Genomic DNA, 19,433 nt, shown 5'->3' with positions numbered 1-19,433 from the left:
ACACCCAGGAGAGAAGGTCAGTAGCATTAGCATTGCAACAAGAGTAATGAACTTAACTATTACAATTTTACCTGAATAGCAAGCATTTTGGAATTTAAAATATAGAGAACTGTTATTCTTATCAGTCATGGTTGTTCTAGTAGTTGAATTCCTGTAGAATATTAACAGAAAAAGATGGGCCTGGGATTTAGCGCAGTGGTTCTGCCTCCTGCCTTGCAAACACAAGGTCCCAAGTTCGATTCCTGGTACAAAAAAAAGAATTAGAAAAAGAGTCACAAATAATATTTTAACATGACAATCATGATGACCTTACCTTTGTAACATATTTAAATGTCCATCTTGATATAAAATAGCCATTGTTAAACATGCTCATTTTTTAAAAACATCAAAAGTTTTCATCTAAATTATTGTCTTTTGATAGGATACTATCTAAAGAAAATATTTCAGCCCATAGATATACCTGTTATCATAAATAGCTGGAGTGTATGAAAAAGGCAAATACCTGAATCAAAAAGATTATCATAAACAACATATTAGAAAACCTGTACAGTCAGAAAGTATAAATACATTTGTACACCAGAAAAAATAAAACCTTGTTATTGTTGTTTTTTACAGGAAATTTAGTCCTTTGAAAATGACCGGTGTAAACATACCATAACATATTTAGAATTTACCCCTTTGATGACAGTCGATGTAAACATGGTACAATAATATATTTAAGTAATATTTATTCTTGTAAGTCTTTTATAAGGCTAGGAAAACTATCGGGTCAGTCTGTTGTAAGATGAAAACTGTTGAGGTCCCCCTAGTGAACAAAGCCTGGAAAATATTTCCATGCGGCTGCTCCTCTGTTCACCAAGGGGAGCATGCCTTGAACTTAATAACCTTTATCTATAAACAAAACAGCTGTATGATTGGACAAAAAAAGTATAAGACAATTTCTAAAACTAGAGTGCACTCAAATATATTTAGCCCAATGGAATTTTATCTCTTTATAATTTTTAGGTTTATAATTATAAATAAGACTATTTAAAACTTTTTGTAAGTCAATTAACAGAGATCTCTTGTAGAATTAGAATCAGAAGGAATGAAAACTCTATTCCTGTAAACCTTTTATAACAAACTTGAAACCAACAAGTAAACATATATGTTTCCTTCATAAATCACTTCTGCATACCTTCTCAGCGTATCTCGGCCTTTTGGTCCTGTCCTTCTAACAAGACAAACATATAAAATCCTTTTATATCAAAAATATACATCTTTTACTTATAGCTTTTTAAATATTTTTCCTCCAACTCATTATAAACCCTCTATAACAAACTTGTCTTTAGCTGTTAAAATTTTAAAGTGTCCTTTTTTTTTTTCTTCCTGTTCTCAGACTGTTACATGTTAAAATTTGACTGGTTGTCAACAGTAGTAACCTTGAGTTTTTTATCAACAAAATACAGAAAAGAGCAAGTTAGCCCTATGATTACTATTCAAGAATTTGCAATGCACAAGAAGTGTTTTAAGCACATCAATTAAACATCAACTCAAATTGAAACAAACACATGTATCAACTAGCTAAAATCTGTAACTCAATTTTCGTTTAAAATCTCTTGACGTCTGGTAGAGCGCAGTGTAGTTTCTCTGGCTTCGTTTTGGGATAGCACAGTGCTCACCTTGGCTTTTAAAGTCATGAGTGTTTTTCTCACTAGTTTGTTTTATGCTCTTCAGAGCTTTTCTAGCTGTTTTTAATCCACCACTTACTTTTTTTTTTCTTTTTTAAAAAAATCTTAGTCCAAGCCCTGCTCGACCCTCTTTAATCTTTTTTATCTTTCTCTTAATATCAGGGGCTGACTGAGAGATAAAGTGAGTGTTAATGATGATCATGTCAGCCTGGGAGGTAGGATCAATTTTGCTATATTTTTGAAGGGCCTCAGTGAGCCGTGACAGAAACTGTGTCAGATTTTTTTCATGGGTCTGAGTTATTTTTTAATCTTATCAAAGTTAAGACTGGTGAGCTGGGTTTTTTTAAACCTTTTATGAGGCAGAGTCATATGGTCTCTGCGGCCTCTATCTGCCTGGCCTAGCTGAGAGTGCTATTGTGGGTCTTTTGGGGTGACGGCCTGTGTTTCCACTGGCTTGGTGTTATCAGCAGCATAAAATGTATCTGCTGTGGTCTGGGCCACCATCCAAACTCTTTTCTTGTCCTGGGGGGAAGGGTAGAAGTCAGCATCACATAGATATTGTGTCAAGACAGATCATAGGACAGAGTCAAGTAATGAAATTTTTTGATGTAAGAGTCAGGGTCAGAGGAAAACGAGCCAAGACGCTTTTTAATTTGAGAAAGATCTGAGTGAGAAAGGGACTTGGACTCTGATAATACCTTCCGTTCCTGCCACCTCCCAGAGGGGCATGATGGTAGCCCCGGGGAGGCCGGAAGGGTGGGATATTGGGTGCTGGTGTGAGGAGGGGAAATGGGAGGTGTTGGCGGGCGGTGAGTAATTGGCTGGATCGAACGCATTGGAGTCAGGAGGGGAAGGCGAAAGAATTTGGGCTCGAAGTACCTGAGAAGGTGAACAGGTTTGACATAGAGTTGAGCATAAGTAGAAGAAGGCTTGTAGGTAGGGGATTTCTGACCATTTGCCATTGCGTTGACAGAAATAAATGTAAATCACTCAATATGTGAAAATCGAAAGTGCCATTTTCGGGCCATTGAGACCCATTGTCTAATTTGTACTGAGGCCAAACCTAATTACAGTAGAAAACAAGTGGGCCAGGTTAGCTCAGTGGTTATGCCACTTGTCTTGAAAGCACAAGGATCCGAGTTCATCCCCAGTACCAAAAAAAAAAAAAAGAAATAAAAAAGAGAGAAAACAGGTCTTTTGGGCTTAAAGTATAATCCCAACAATCCAAGCGGCCTGAGTTGTCCCAGGAGGCAGCCTTGAGGCGTTGAGGAGCCGGGGTTGGGTTGTTGGTCTCCCATGTTAGGGCGAGTGAGCAGGAGGCAGCTCCCTGGGAGAAGAGCAAAAGGGAGGAGCATCCTTATCCCCTTTGACAATCTCCGAGTGAGTCTCCCGGAGGGGAGGGGAGAATGAGAGCAGCCGGGTCGATGGGGCATCTCCCAGGGGCACGGTCCTGGGCCCATCAGCCGAGGGGACTCTGACCAAGCACTTGGATTTCTGAGAAGTCCCCAGAGGGAGAGAATGAGAACGAGACAGAGGACCCAATGAGAGGAAGGCTGAACTGTCTAGTACCCAGAGACTGGTGACCGGTGTGGATGTGCAGCGTCAGCAGTGGCAAAGGCAGAGAGCCCCGAGAGGGTCCTGGCTCGGCAGATGTGGTCGGGAGGAGGTGGCCAAAAGGCCAATTGACCCCATCCCGCGGGGGATCGTCTCTTAATGGACCATCTACCTCCCGGGTTTCTGGCACCAGATATGTTAGGTAAAAAAGCTGAAAACCAAGACCAGACCAGGCCACAACAAGCCTTTATTTGTAGGGATGATCTGCCGGGCTGTCTCTGAACAAAGAGACAAAGGCAACATGGCCAGGATGGGCAGTGCTTCTTACAGGAGCTGGGGTGGGGCTGAGTGAGGTAGTGGCTGGGTCACTAGCTGCTAGGAGGAGAGCAAGTGTCAGGTTACTCTTTTGTGGGAGTAGGGCCGTGTTGGGAAGAAGGAGGTAGCTATTAGATACAGCAGCCACCCTAAATCAGAGGGAAATCTGTCAGTCTCCACTGTTATCCCTGGTCCTATCAGTACGGCCGGCGCTAAAGTGGATTGCCCTTTTTTGTTTTTGTAGGGTCATTAGTTTGATCAGAACAAGGACTGGCTGGGAGCCTTTAAGGAAGTTGTCTTGGGGGAATAGATAACCTAATGCAAATTGGTAGGCAGGCAAAAATATGCAGACATGTCTAGTCTCCAATCATGTTGAAAGATCAAGTGAAAGCAGGTTTTGGAAGGACAGTAAGGCAGTGGGGTTAAGGCAGCACGGGGGCTAATCCCTGCGGTGGCCAGTACGCTGAGTGTGGTCCACGCTTGAAGTAATTGGCCCAGGCTGCCCTGTGAGGGCCTGAAAGGGAACCTGCTACTGTTTTGATTGCATATCTGCTTTGTTTATAAGGGAGAGGGTCAGCTTTTTCTCATCTAGATAGAAAGATTAGTCTTGTCCTCTACGTGTGTGAGCTGGGCACAAGTTTTTGTGTTTGGGAACCATTTGCCTAGTTCTGGGGTTTTGAATCTGGGCAGTTGGCTGTGAGTCTGTAGTGAGAGTTGTCTGTGTGACTGAATGTTGAGCTGGTTTTAAGTTTTCCCTTATGTGTGTGAGTCCAGGGACCCAGTAGGTCTTAGGAACATAAGTGTTTCATGTGATCAGTAGGTAAATGGTGAGAGTAGAGTCACACCAGAGATCCTGAATCCCTGGGGTTTGAGAGAAAGTGTGGGTCTTTGGGAGGAGATGTTTGTGCAGAGGTCTGTGGGAGTCAAGATATTGAGGTTTGTAAGCAGGGATCCTGTGATGGGTTAAAGGGTTTGAGGATCTTCAGCTTGAGAGGTGAGCTGTGTAGCAAGGTCCTGGGCCCCAGCCACTGCCTTTGAGAAAGAATTGTAATTGAATGTGTGCGTGATGGATGCCTTTACATGGGGCCAGGTGGAGGGCAGTATGAGGACCCCACAGTGGGCTGTGGCAGTAGAGGATAGGCGTAACTAGCAGATTTTTGCTAGTGTAGGGTTAGACTGGTTGAGAAGGTGATGGGTAAAATTGAGAGTGCGATCTAAGAGTTTTATCCTGGGTGGGAATGGGTGGGTGTCCTGGTGGGAATGGTAGATTGGGTTGGTGAGTTTACACTAACAACAAAGACAGAAGCAGAAGAACAAGGTTTGGATGGGTGAAAACTCTTGGAAGGCGCCATGGAGCCATAGTTTGTGTACAAGAGATAGGAAGGTGTCTACAGTGGTACCTTGGTTCACAAACTTAATTTGTTCCATGATTCTGGGGAAGATGGCTGCATTTGTGTTCCTCAGAGTTCACAAATGGAAGCAAAACTTTGCCAAATGCTCTGTTTGCAGACTGAATTTTTTGGAAACAGAAGTGTTCATGAGTTGTGATATTACTGTAGTATTGGTGAGGTAGAGCTAGAGGGGGTGGGGTAACATTGTAGGACAGAGAGGAGGTCAAAGGTAAATGGACAAAGTAGGACCAAGAGAGACATGAAACTCTGAGACCATCAGCTTTTGGATCTTGGGATATATTTTCAGGGTGGAGCTAGTTTTTTAATTAGAGCAGGACTTATCTAACTTGACAGTGAAAATGACTCCACCCTCCGAGGAGCTGACAGGTTGAGACACCAGAGGAAAATCAGAATGAGGATTTCTAGCAGGGGGTTTAACCTGAGCGGGATGAGTCAGGGCATCTCCCTGTTGATCATTACTTATCTTTTAGAGAAGGAGATGGTATTTTCTTAAGGAGAAATTTAAAATCTTTTAGTGGTTTGCAAGAGTATCTGGTAAGCTGTTCTTCTCTTGCTGGCTCATCCAGTGAGAAGTTTTTCTGGTTCACTGACCACGGTTTTAGGTGCATGGTGGATCCAGGAGTCATGTTTGGAGAGCTTTGCCACTGAAGGGGTGGGAGAATTCTACAGGGTCTCTCCTGTGATGGGTCAAGAAAGGGAGTGGGGATAGGCCAAGATGTCACTGAGACCAGGTCCCTTGGGTTGAAAAGAGGGGGTTTGTCCTCTCTGGGTTGGGCCTCTGTCTTCTCTTGGAGGTCATGTTTCATCTGGGGAGGAACTTGTGGATCTAATGGAAGTCATTAGGAAGAGAGAGCCCCTGAGGCCGGACTGCTGAGTGGAGGTCCTTGTCCTAAGTAGTACGATGGGGAAGAGGGCAGGGCATTCAGGGAAGCTGGGTCTCCTAGGTTAATTTGTGCTGATGGGTTTTAAAATCCCACCGTCCCTCTCTACTTTTCCTACAGACTGAGCTCCAGGCACAGTGTAGGTGATAACGTATACCCAGGGCTGTGGCGACTCCCTGAATAACTGCTGCCTGGAAGGAGGACCATTGTCACCTTGCAGCCCTCAGACCAGGCCATATTGGGCATAGTCTCGTTTAGTAAGGCTTGTACCACCTCTGGACTTTTCAGTCATGCAAGGGAATGTCTGTCCACTGGTGAATGCCTGCCCAGGTCAAGAGAAACTGGATCCCCTTTACTCTGGGCAGGGAGGTAAAATCTGTCAGCCTTCCCCAGGTTAGGTCTCCTTTTGTTGGATTCTGGAGCAGGATGAGGGCCTTCCTGTGAGAGAGAGAGAGGGTGGTCTTTCTGGCACAACTCGCATGACCTGACAGTTTAACTTACAGGTTTTTTTCTTCATTAAGTTTATTGGTACATTTTAGGTATACAGTACAGTTACTTTCACCAGTGGGATCTTGTACCTTTACATGAGTATCTTGGTTCTTATGTTTTCCCCTTCCCCTGCCCTCCCTTCACCCCCTTTACCCTTCCCTATCTACAATGACTTTGTTTCCATTTTTTCCTTTTCTCATATTTTTTCTTTTCCCTCTTTCCTTTCCCCTAAAATATACAGTTTTTAAAAACATGTTTCTGCTGGCTTGTACCACAGGTAGTACAAGCCACTCAGTGGGATGTCATGTATGTGCAACCAGTGGCTCAAGCCGGTGGGAACGTAACACGGTCAAATCAGAGCTTCCCAGGAAAGAGATATGAATTATGGCCCTGTCATGAGTGTGTTAATGCCTAATCCTGTAAATAGTTTATTTGCCATCTGATGAATCCCCTCCTTCCCCAAATGGGAAGATTGATGAAGAGCCTTCAGGACTTTTCATTGGCTAGCTGATGGGAGTAGTTTTCCTTTTTTTCTGTTTGAAACCATCCTGAAGGCTGTAAATGCAGCCCATTGGCAAGAGCCTCTTCAGTTTCTGCCTGAGAGCACTGGGGTTTTGTCTCAATTAAGGAGTATTCCCAAAGTAAGGGATTTAAGTGGCCTCTGGAGGAGCTTTTGTGCTGCTGCTTGAGCTACAGCATCAGCTGCCCTATTTCCTGTTACTGTGAGCTCCCTTTTGGTGTCCTTTATAGTGGGTTGTTGCTGTTTCTCAAGGGAGGGATACTGTGCATAGCAGGTGGTCAATTTCTTGGTGATATTTTATTAGAGACCCTGTGGTTGGGAGGAAATTTTGTTCTTTCCAGATGGCACTGAGGGCATGAAGGACTGGAAGGACATACTTTGAGTCTGTGTATGTGTTAGCCCTCTTGCCTTTGCTTAGTTTAAGAGCCTAGGTGAGAGCAACTAGTTCTTTTTTCTTTCTTTCTTTTTTTTTTTTTTGCAATACTGGGGATCGAACTCAGGACCTTGGGCTTTCAAGGCAGGTGAGGTGCTACTGGGCTATATCCCTGGCCCAAGGAGAACTTTTTAATGCTTAGAAGGCCTACCTGGTTCTCTTGGTAGGATGGGCTTTTTTGTGTGTCTGTGTGTCTGACCATTTGATAAAGTATAGCCTGGGAACCATAGGCGACAGAAGCCAGTGGTACTCAGGAATCCTCTTAGCTGTTTTAAGGTTTAGGGAGGAGGAAGGATAAGAGGGGGTCAATTTGATCTTTGCTGAAAGCCCTAGAGCCCTCAGATATAGTGAGGTCCAACTATTGTCCCGAAGACTGGCATAGCTGAGCCTTACTCTTGGAGATCTTGTATTCCCTATCTGCGAGGAAATTGAGAATGATCTGGTTTCCCTTCTGGGAATCCACCTCAGGTGGAGCACATGCCAGCAGGTCATCTACATACTGCAGAACCTTATTCTCGGGGTAGGAGACTCCTGGGACAAGGCTGCCCAAAGAGGTGAGGTCTGTCCCCGGATCCCTGTGGGAGGACAGTCTAAATAAGTTGGATCATTTGATTTGAAGGGTCCTCAAAAGCAAATAGGAAAGGGTTGAGAGGAATACAAAAGAAAACATCCTTTAGGTCTAACATTGCAAACCATTCAGACCCCTTGGTGACCTGGGTCAGCAGAGTATGAGGGTTGGGGATCACAGGGTGCATGGGAATTGCAGCCTCATTAATAAAATAAGTTGGAGGTCTTGTAGTAGCCTCCACTCCCCATTGGCCTCTTGGACTTCCAGGATTGGGGCACTGCAAGGGATATTACAAGGGGTTAGGAGGCCAGGGACCTTTAAACCCTGAGCCCTGGGTCTTTGAAGATCTTTCTCAATCTTTATCTGGGGTCTGCCCTTAGGGGATGTATTCTCCACGGTGGGAAGGGGGCTGAGTCCTTAACGTGGATCCTTACTGGCTGGGCAGTTAATTAAAGCCTAGCTTGTTTTTCCTGTTGAGGCTGATACTTTGGGGTTAGTCTTAGTCTCTTCTGAGGGCAGGAGAAGCCTGTCCTGGGGCAATTAGGGTAGTGGTGCCAACCTCCCAGCCGTGGGGTGGGTTGGGGCTCTCTGCATAACCAGAAAGGAGTGGGTAAATAAAAGAGCTCCCCAGCTGCATTTTAAGGGGAATGTGAAAAACCAAGTGACTGCCTTTTCTGATAACCCTCTCACCGTCATGCTTGCAGGGAAGAAAGAGGCGATAAAGCACCACCAGTGTGCGGGATGCAGATGACCGTTTGACCCTCCACCGTTAGGGTTAGCTGGGGCTCCTGGAGGTTGAGGCTCTGGGTCTTGGGAGCTGAGGGAAGTTCCTAGGCCTGCCAGTCCTGCTGGAGCATTATGTCAGACTGGTCTGCCTTTGGGCCCTTCATCCCTGAAGACAAACACCCTTCCAGGAGTCTCCTTGGCGAGTAGGGCAGGTCCTGGGTGCAGGCTGGTTGCACTCCTTTTTAAAGTGTCTAGGCTTTGTGCATTTATAACATCTGTCTGTGGAAGACTGCTGGGAACCCCGGCCAGGTGGGTCCGTAGGGCAGCTGCTAACAAGGTGCCCCTCTTCTTGTCCCTTCATTCCTGCTCTTTGGCTTTCTTCCCTGATCCTGATTGACAAAAACCATGGTGGCGAATCTTTGTAGATGGTTGACAGTTTGCTCTGGTCCTATAGCTAACTTCTGTAGCTTTTCCCAAATGCCAGGGGCAAATGGGGCAATGAATTTATCCTTTAAAGTAAGTTTTCTCCCTGGTGACTCAGGTTGCAGGAAGATATGTTTGATTAGGGCTCCCTTGAGTTGCTTGAGGAAGGCTGAAGGACTCTCTTCCTTTCCCTGTGTCGCCATTGACAGTTTGGAATGGTTTAGAGGTTTGACTCAGGTCCTTTGGAGGCCCTCTAATATGCTGACCAGGAAATGTCTGTTTCCAAAATCCTGATCCCATTGAATTGCTAAGGTCCCCTAGGGGCTCCTTATGGGGAACTGTTACTGTCCCCAGCTGGAAATGGGTTTCACCTGCTTGTCGGGCAGTGTATTGTTCATCCCCAAAACCTGTGCTTCTCTCAGAGCTGCCTCTTTTTTCTGAGTTGGAGAGGATTTGGCTCAAAAGGAGCATCGCATTCCTCCAAGAGAGGTCTATCGGGGTCCTCTGAAAACTTGCCTAGGCCTGTCTCGTTCTGTCCTGGGTCTCCCAGGGGGAATGGGACCTAAGCTCACCTCAGGTGGGCAGCTCCTTCTGGCCATTCTTCCGTCACTTGGAGGGGAAGCAGAGTGGGGTATCTTTGCCTCTACCCTGGCACCATGGACCCAAGATAGGGAGACAGGAAGACTCTTTAGGAGGTTCTTTCTGGGAGAGAGGAGTAAGAACGGGGGGCTCCTTGGGAGTTGTTTGTTTTGTTTTGTTTTGTTTTTGGTGTTTTGAGACACAGGGTCTTGCTATGTAGTTCAGGCTGGTCCTGAACTCACTATGTAGCCCAGGCTGGCCCCAAACTCTGTGGCAATCCTCCTGTGTCAGCCTCCCAAGAATGTACCACCACGCCTGGCTCAGGAGATTTTTCTTGGGGTGCGGGGGTCCCCTTGAGCTGAGGAGATAAGGGCTGCCAGCAGGGCCAAGTCTATGCCACATGACCTGCAGCAATCAGGATTGTTTCTCAAAGCAAAGAAAGCCTGCACATGGGGCACTTTGGACCATTTGGCCTGCCTTTTGCAAAATAAGTCCAGTTGGAGGACTGTATTATTATTATTCCCTTCTGTCGGCCATTTTCTTCATCACTCAAGGGATAGCCAGGGCACGCGTGGGTATAGAGGATTAGGCACGTTTTCTTCAAGGTCTGAGGGTCAAATGTGGCGGTAACTGGAAAGCTCTGAGACTGAGTGTTCCTCATCTGTAAGAAAGGCAGGGAGGAAACGGGTGTCCCCTTTACATCCCGTTGCTCTTTTTCTTCACTTCTCTCTGCTCAGGACAGCAGAACATTAGTTGCGATATGTGTCGAAGTGTCACCCTGGGAGGCTTCGCTCGGAGTATGATCCTTGTGATGGGTAATTGGGTTCGATAGCAGTTATTTGGAGGGCGTCTCGGGAGGCACAAAAGGCCCTCATGAGGGTATCCCATAGTCCAACCTCCATAAGGAGGGTCACTGTCCGGGGGACAGGAGTTTTTCTCTCAGGAATTGATGAAAATGGTCCATATCACAATGGAGCCAATATTGGTCTCTTCAATAACCTGACTGAAACTGAGGAGGCAGGCCCACCTCGTGATCTGGTTGAAGAAACAGGTATCTGCAAGACCGGATCTAAAATTGACTCCCCATGAGCACCGGGAAAGGTGCCAGACCAGAACCAAACTCATCTCCAGTGTGTTATGACAGGACTCTCCCACAGCCTTGTCCTTGGTTGCAAGATACCTGCTCTGTGGGAGCTGGAGGTGCAGCACCTGGAGGCCCTGCTCAAGGCCATGAAGAGCGAGCACCAGGGCCAGATGGAGCGGCAGATGGCAGCGATCCAGGGGAAGAATGAGAGTCTGGAGAAAGTGTCCTCCCTGACTGTGCAGCTCGAGTCCACCAAGGAGAAGCTGCACAAAGTGGTGGAAGAGCTGACAGCCAAGAAGATGACCCTGGAGAGCTCGGAGAGGACGGTATCAGACCTGAGAGCTTCCCTGCAGGAGAAAGAGCAGGCCATAGAGGCTACCAACACAGAAATCACCAGCTTCGCTCCCGCGTGGACCTGAAGCTGCAGGAACTGCAGCACCTGAAGACTGAGGGGGAGAACCTGCGGCATGCACAGACAGAATGCGAGGCCCTGTGGCTGCAGATGCAGAGAAAGACAGAGTGATCAAGATTCTATGCCAGCAGATTGAAAACATGATGCAGTGGACCAGCACGGACACACAGTGGGGCCCATGCAGGTAGAAAAGGCCCAGCTGGGAAAGAGATAAATGATAGGAGACTGGAGCTGCAGGAGTTTAAAATTTTAAAAGATAAGAAAGATGCCAAGATTCGGGAGCTTGAGGCCAGAGTGAGTGACCATTCCCAGTCTACAGCCAGCTTCCTCTTGCATCACTCTGGGAAGACCACCGCACTGAAGGAAGACCCCATGAGGGACCTGAAACAGCTTCTGCAGGAGCTGAGAAGCGTGATAAATGAGGAGCCGGCTGTGCAGCTGAGCAAGGCAGAAGACAAGGGGAGAGCACTGTCGCTTGGGGCCTTGGATGATAGGGTAAGAGATTGTGTTATCGAATCAAGCCTAAGATCAGACATATGCCATAGAAGCAATAACTCATTAAGGGACTCCATGGAAGGCAGCAAGTCAAGTGGAACTCTCAGCAGGGAGCCAGTTCCGTTACATGCAGAACTGGAAGATCCTAGATCTAGTTGCTTCATGTTCCCGTCTACAGCAAGCCTGTCTGTGAAAACTTTAGCTTCCCAATCATTCACTTCCCCTAAGAAGTCTCCAGTGCATTCACTGCTCACGAGTTCAGCTGAAGATGCAGTAGGTTCCTCATCACAGTGCAGATCTACCAAAACCACTCCCTCACTTGATTCTGCTAAAGCAATGTCTTCAATGATCAGAGATCAAGAAAAGAGGGTACAGAAGGTAAAGGACCAGGAAAAAATGTTACTAAAGTGGTACCTCACTTGTCTGTCTTTACAGAGGGATGATGCCCCATCCGTTATGATGTTACTTATAATTAGTGCCCTGTGTACTTCTTCTTTTTATGTGAAAATTTAATAAAGAAAAAAAGATACCTGCCCTGGGAAATCTAGGGCACCATTTGCCAGGTATGGGCCTCCTGAATGTGATGGCAGGAGCCCAGGCACCGGGGACACCCAGGACTGGGGAAGCCCAGGATGTGGGCTAGGATCCTATGTTCTGGGACAGTAAATCTGTCAAGACATCTGGAGAAGAGGGAGTCAGCCATTTTAGCAGAGAAAGAAAAGCCCAGACCTGCAGTTCAACTCTTAGTGAAGGCTTCCAAGAAGGCTCTGATGGAAGAGGTCTCGGGTCACCTGGAAAGGGGTGCCTGGAGAGCACAGAGTGAGTTTACCTGTCACCCCGTGGAAGAGTGCAAGCTGCACAGCGGGCAGGTCGGGGGTCAGGCTGCTGTGGCCCTGCTTCCACTGGAGGACCTGTGCACTCACGGGGGAGCAGCCCCAGCCTGAGCCTCGCAGCGGTCACACTGGCTTTCACCAGTTCCTCGCATCCAGAGATCTGCCTCAGAAATCCAGCTCCCTGCCAGGCCAGCATTCCCAGCAGGAGGTTGCTAGGGAGCCTGTCCTCTGTTGTGGGAGCAGCAACTGCTCTAGTCGCTTTTAACTAATTGGTAGGGTACCCACAGTTTCTTAGGGTGTAAAAAAGAAGGAGAAGGAATGTGAGGTCTGGTCATTCTGGTACACTTCTCCATAGAGAGAGAAGTGCCCCTGTTGGGTGCCAGCAATGTAACCAGTTCTCTTCTCCCCCTGGGTCCTGAACACAACAGTGTAGTTTATTAGAACAAAGAAAGGCTCTTGGTTGGCCAAGAGGAGCTCCAAAGGAAGATGCTACGGAAGGCCTATGTCCAGATATGTAGACCTTGGTGTGAAAATGAAACAAAGAACAGTGCAGTTGCTGCTTTTGGCTAGGCCTCTCATGTTAGGAGGGCAGGCTTGCCTAGCATTCCAACTTCCCAGAGTTTGTCTCAGTTTACTTGGGCCCTGTCCTAACTCCCTGCTTTTCTGTCTCCTGTCTCAGTAGCTTCAGAATGCCTCTGGGTACCATTGTGGGAAACGTCTACTTGCTAGAGGATACAGTTGCATACAGTTCTTTTGTCTTTGAGTTCATCTCGCATACTGTTTTCCAATCACGTAGGTTAGTTCTCCCCCATTCTTCTGTTACTCATTTGCAAGTCAGGGTCATTTGTTTTATGTTCCATCTGAGTGTCTCCACCATCTTTTTGTTTTTTTACTTCTTTCTTTCTCCTTTCCTTTTCCTCTGTTCTGTTCTGTTCTGTTCTTTTCTATCACTGTGTAGTCCAGGCTGGCCTGAAATTAGAAATTCTGCCTCAGCCCCCCACGCCTGGCGACTTCTTTCTTTTTTAATTTATTTTATTTTTTATTTTATTTTATTTTTTTGCGACTTCTTTCTTATGTGTGAATCACAAATAGATTTCTGAAAGTCAGAAACTTAGAAAAGCAGAAGTCAGAAGTGCTGCCTTCTCCCACCCTTCTTTCAACCTGGCGCCCTCTCACCTCTCCCGTATCGGTAAGCGGTCTCGTGGGTTTCTGTGTGTCTTACAGTCAGTGTGTGAGGAAGTGTACCTGCCTTGTTGTTGTTTTTCTGGTACCGGGGATCGAACTCAGGACCTTGCACTTTCGAGGCAGACGGTGGAACCACTGAGCTAAATCCCTGGCCCTGCCTTTTTGTTTTTGTTCTAACTTCTAGTACAGTCCATGCTCATTGGGAAAGATGAATAAACCTGTGTCCTTGATAGCTTAATAGTTACAGCTGACATTTATGAGTGGTGTCAGACCCAGTGGTGCAGACTTTCTATGCATTATTTAATTCTCACTGTAACCTAAGAATATAGCTGTTATGATGTCCATTTTATAGGTGAGGAAACAGGCTTTGGGTTTCAAAAATGCCCAAGGTCACAGTGGTGCAGCCCTAAGCTGGCTTCGTTGCAAGAGCAAAACCTCCCTCACATCAGCAGCCAGCTTAAAGGTAGTGAGGACACAGGTGGTGTGAGGGGAGGTCTCATAGGCCCCAAGTGCATACATACGCCACGCACAGGTGCCACCTGAGTGTCCACTGCCCAGCTCATCCATCTCTGCTGTCTTGTCCCCAGGCACTGTGACAATGGAGACAGTGTTGGCCCGGCTGAAGCTCCTGAATCCAGATGACCTTAGAGAAGAGATTGTCAGAGCTGGCCTGAAGTGTGGGCCCATCACGGCAACCACCCGGTTTGTGTTTGAGAAGAAGTTGGCTCAGGCTTTGCTGGAGCAGGGTGGGGCACTGCCTGCCTCCCTTCCCAACCATGTCGGCCCGGACACACCGAGCATGCTGATCACTGCTGCGGGCACAAGGGCCAGTTGCTCTGAGGACAGAGATTTTGGTTACAATGTGGGATTGAACCCCCCAGAGGAGGAGGCCGTGATGTCCCAGACCTGTCCAGTGCCCCTCAGTGCCTCGGCTGGGATTGGCACCCAGAAGGCTGGAGAGACGGTCACCAAGGCACCAGCCCTGTACTACGGTGTGTGCCCCGTGTATGACGATGGCCCCACGAGAAACGGTAATGAGTTGCTCTATGTGTGTCCTCACACAAGTCGGGTAAACACTGAAAACTACGGAGAAAAAGAAAAGTTTGCTCGGTCCCCATGAGCGTTTGAGTCCAGATTAACCACTTTTGAGCAGGATGTGGTGCACAGGCCTGTGATCCCAGCACAGGGAGGCTGAGGCAAGCGGAATGAAGCCCGGACTATAGTGAGACTCTGCCTCAGAAAACAGAGCAAAAGCTCCAAACAATTATGATAACCTAATACAGATTAAAGTGTTGGATGGTGTTAATAACCAGTAAGTTTGGTTCCTGAGACTAAAGAGTTATTCGTAAAGCACAAAATAGGTCCCCCCCCCCCCCAAGAAAAAAGTTTGCCCCAGCTGGGCAACCTAGTGACTTAACAGGGTGCTTCTGAAATTAAAAAATGAAAAGGACCGGGGTTGTCCTTCAGCCTTAGTACCACAAAAAAAAAGATGAACCATTTTTGACATTTGGCTGCCTTCCTGTGTTTCTGTAAATCTGTGTGAGAAAATTTTAAATTGTTGTGAAACTGAGCTCTGTGAGTTTTGTCCCACTCAGAAATACTGATTAGCTGTCTGCAATTTGTTTGGAACCAGGATTATCCCCTCTTTTGTTCAGTATAAACACTAGGGGTTAATGAATATAATGGCCTATGAATGTATAACTGTTAGGAGCAAGAATAGTATTTGTAAAAAATAGTGTTTGTAAAAAAAAGAATAGGATTTGTTATGATCAAGAATAGGTCTTGCTGTGTAGTTTAGGCTGGCCTTGACCTTGTAGCAATCCTGCCTCGGCCTCCCAAGTGCTGGGATTATAGGTGTGCACCACCATACCTGGCCAAGGAATAGTAAAATTTATTTTAAAATCAAATCCAACATTTTTTTTTTGGTACCGGGGATCGAACTCAGGACTTTGCGCTTGTGAGGCAGGCAGTGGCGCCACTGAGCTAAATCTCTGGCCCCCGACTTTTTTTTTAGTCCGTGTTTGCAGTACGTAATGAATACATTCATTGTGGGAAATTGGTACATGTATGTAACACATCTCAGTTTGTTTTTTTTTTCCCTCCCCTTCTTTTTTGCCAGCATCAAATTCATTTATTTATTTTATAAGTCAAATTAATTATCATAAACACAGATTAACAGCCAGACTAACAAACTAAAAAACATATAAAACACCTAAGACAATTATACTAAATCAAGGTACACTTTCAGGTACATCAGCTATTCTGGATTACAGTAACTTTTTCTCTCTCTGTTTTTCTTCCTATTAGTCTTTTATTTTGCACTTTATATATTGGGTTTCTTATATAAAAGAAACCATGCAGTATCTAAGCTTGTGTGCCTGATTTACTTACCATTATGGTCTCAAGGTGCATCTATTTTCCTACAAATGACTTAAGTTTATCCTTTTTTTGGTACTGGGGATCGAGCTCAGGACCTTGCGTTTGCGAGGCAGGCAGCAGAACCACTGAGCTAAATCCCTGGCCCAAGACTGTCCTTTTTTATGGCAGAGTAGCACTCCATTGTGTATAAATACCACACTTTCTTTATCCATTCATGGGCATAACAATATAGGCTGCTTCCGAGATTCAGCTATCATGAGCTGTACTGCTGCAAACATGGGTGTACATGGATCACTGTGATGTAATGTCTAATTCTTCCAGGAAGATACCCAGAGGAGGTATAGCTGGATCTAAGTATATTTTTTAATTTACTAAAGTATGAATGCAAATATACAGACCACACTTTTTATTTTTTATTTTATTTTATTTTTTTGAGGGGGTACCGGGGATCGAACTCGGGTCCTTGCGCTTGCGCAGCAGGCGGCGAAACCACTGAGCTAAATCCCCAGCCCCTACATACTATTTTTATAAAAATAAAAAGTGCAGGCTGGGGATTTAGCTCAGTGGTTTCGCCGCCTGCTGCGCAAGCGCAAGGACCCGAGTTCGATCCCCGGTACCAAAAGAAAAAAATAGTATGTAGAAGTGCAGGCTTAAAAGGGATCCATTGGTAAAACTTTGAAAACCCCCCCTCCAAAATGCATCTCATTTTATCTTGAAAGGGAAAGTGGCAGTGTGAGTTCAGCCAGTGTGTGTGTGCTATTGCATTCCCATAGTGTCTGCAAGGCCTCGCTGAGTGGGTTTAGGCTGCTTTCCTTTCTCATCTAGTTAGTCCTATTCGATGATTGCTTGTCATGTACATTGGCCATTGTTAGCAAGCAGTGGACGTTGACCATTCCATCACTTGTACTATTAATGATAGTCCCCTACAAACTCGACTGTGGTAGTTCTCTGTAGGGTGTTGATATTTTTGTATAATCAGAAGTCTTTTTTCTTTGTAGTTTTAATTATGGATGTCCTTTTATGGATGTGCCTAGGCATGCATAGAAAAGCACACCCCACCCAAAATTATGCTTAAAATTCTCCTAAATTCTTTGCTAATGTTTTCAAAGTTATTGAAATTTTAAAATCGATTTTTATTAGGTCTTTAATCCATATACTGTTTCTTAGTATGGTATAATTTGTTGGGATTGGCATTAGGTAGAAATACACAGTGTCACGTTTCTACACACACACCTCTGTGTGGTCAAGCTTATTAACTGGGTTCTTTTGGCTCAGGACCTCTTTCTTCAAGACTAAACATCTGAACTATGATACAAGAATAAAATCAGGTTTCTTGGTAACAACTGTTTTATTTGACTATTAAACCCTTGGTGTAGCTAAGTGACTGGGGTTCCAGTTACTCATTCCTGATTTTCCTTTGTCACATTTCCCACCCAGAAAGGATCCATGTTTATGCAGATAAAAAGGAAGCATTGCAAGCTGTCAAAATGATCAAAGGGTCCCGGTTTAAAGCTTTTCCAACCAGAGAAGATGCTGAGAAATTTGCTAGAGGAATTTGTGATTATTTTCCTTCTCCGAACAGAGCCTCGTCCCCGCTGTCCCCTGGGAAGGTGGCTCCACTCTTCAGCAGTGGAGGGTGGAAAGGTAAACCACTTGGTGGCTCCTTCTTGGAGTCATGGTCGCAGTTACTCTGAAACACCTCGTGTCCTCCGTCCTGATGATGGAGACTTGTTTTCTCCCCTAAAGAGTCTGGTGTGGCAGGACATTGTGGTGGGACAGCCGAGGCCCAGGGTCCAGGGCTTGGTCTGGGGAGGTTTGGGGATGGGAGGGTGCAGCTGGTGGCTGAGTGGACTCTGAGGTGAAGAGCAGAGGAAGACGGAACCGCTGGCCCTTTAGTGCTATCTGCTGGGGTCAAGGTCTCTGCTAAGAGCAGCCTTCTCCCCATCTGAAGCTGCATCTGCTTCTGGACCTGCTGGAGCCAAGCTCCCTGTGAGAGCAGAAATCTCATCCCATGCTCTGCTCAGCTCAGAGCAGGCTCCTGTCCCGTTGAGCCGTGTGGGATGTGTGTGACTGGAACACTTGAGCATAGAGACGCTGCGAGTGTGACTGATCCCTCACCCACCAAAATTGACTGAGCTTCCTTCCTTCCTCCTTCCTTCCCTCCTTTCTTTTCTTTCTTTCTTTTTTTTTTTTTTAGTGGGGGGAGGGCATCTATGGATTGACCAGGGTCTTCTCTCTAAGCTACATCCCTAGCAGCATCCCCTTTTTAATCAAGAAAGGGTGTCACTAAATTGCCTGGGCTAATATCAGATGTGCAGTCCTCCTACCTCGGCCTCCCAGGGTGCTGGGAGTATAGGTATGTGCCACCGTGCACAGCTGACTTACTTTTTGAAACCCCCTAAGTGATGCCTGTTCAGAAGCTCTCCTGGCTGGAGTTTGTCTGGGTCTGATGGTGCCTGTGGTGACTGGCTCCTGCTGTACTGGCAGGACATGCAGCTGCAGCTGTGTGCCTGCACTGTCACCATCTCACCTCGATGCCAAGGCTGCTGGGCCAGAGTGGGCTCACCCCTCAGTGAGACTCAGAGCAGGCAAGATGTCTACAAGGCTGAGTGTTCTTCATTTCTCTCTTGATCTCAGATGGTTTGTGCTTGTCCGAATCAGAAACAATAAACAAAGAGGGAGCAAACAGTTATAAAAGCCCCCGCACACAGGACCTCACTGCTAAGCTACGGAAAGCCGTGGAGCAGGGAGAAGAAAAGGCCTTCTCCGACCTCGTCTGGAGCAATCCCCGGTACCTAATTGGCTCAGGGGACACCCCAACCATCGTACAGGTGAGGCTGTGTCCCGCACGTCCTGCCACTGTGCACTGTACTTGTGAAAACAGAGCTCAGAACACGGGTTTTCTTTCAGGAAGGATGTAGGTACAATGTCATGCATGTTGCTGCCAAGGCGAACCAGGCTTCTATCTGCCAGCTGACGCTGGAGACTCTGGAAAACCCCGAGTTCATGCAGCTTATGTACCCGGATGATGACATGGGCATGTTGCAGGAGCGCATCCAGTACCTCGTGGACCTGTATTTGAACACTCCTGACAAGGTGGTGAGTGTGCCCTGCAGCAGTGGAGGGAGACTCACATCCCTGGGAAGGAAGAGTTCTTGGTTTCCATGCTACATACATGTGGAAGGTGTGTGGATGGTCAGGAGCAGAAGCACGAATATTGACCTGGAGAGCACAGATCAGCAGGGAGTACAAGGCCGCTGATGGCATCAGGTGCCCCACGAGGCGCCCAGCCTTGTCAGGGAGGCACAGACTAGGTGTGACAGGCGAGCAGATGCTGAAAGGTGTAGAAAATGAGGTAGGAAAAATTGTAGTGTCCTTTATTCTAGTCTTCTGCTTATATCCCTTATATGTTCATTTACCAAATGTTGCCGTCAGGAATATTTCCTGTGAGTTTATTTTTATTTATTTTGTGGTA

The 19,433-nt window shown here is 46.4% G+C and overlaps 1 protein-coding gene across 3 annotated transcripts in view; it reads left to right on the top strand.

Moving 5' to 3' along the window:
* Ankle2 (ankyrin repeat and LEM domain containing 2) overlaps positions 1-19,433 on the top strand; it is a 45,043-nt gene that overhangs the window by 11,814 nt on the left and 13,796 nt on the right. For 2 of the 3 annotated variants that reach the window (XM_013071875.3, XM_004844033.4), the window contains exons 2-5: positions 14,167-14,610; positions 17,396-17,602; positions 18,596-18,789; positions 18,869-19,057. In XM_013071875.3, the coding sequence (XP_012927329.1) occupies positions 14,167-14,610; positions 17,396-17,602; positions 18,596-18,789; positions 18,869-19,057 (1,034 nt within the window). Of the gene's footprint in view, positions 1-13,397; positions 13,584-14,166; positions 14,611-17,395; positions 17,603-18,595; positions 18,790-18,868; positions 19,058-19,433 lie in introns of those variants that run through there. The other variant, XM_087198441.1, reaches the window with a different exon arrangement.

Source organism: Heterocephalus glaber, unplaced genomic scaffold (genome assembly GCF_053883595.1).
Source record: "Heterocephalus glaber isolate CG9 unplaced genomic scaffold, H.glaber_assembly_v1.0 deba00001687, whole genome shotgun sequence".
NCBI classification, from domain to species: domain Eukaryota; kingdom Metazoa; phylum Chordata; class Mammalia; order Rodentia; family Bathyergidae; genus Heterocephalus; species Heterocephalus glaber.
This window is presented reverse-complemented; position numbering and strand designations above follow the sequence as displayed.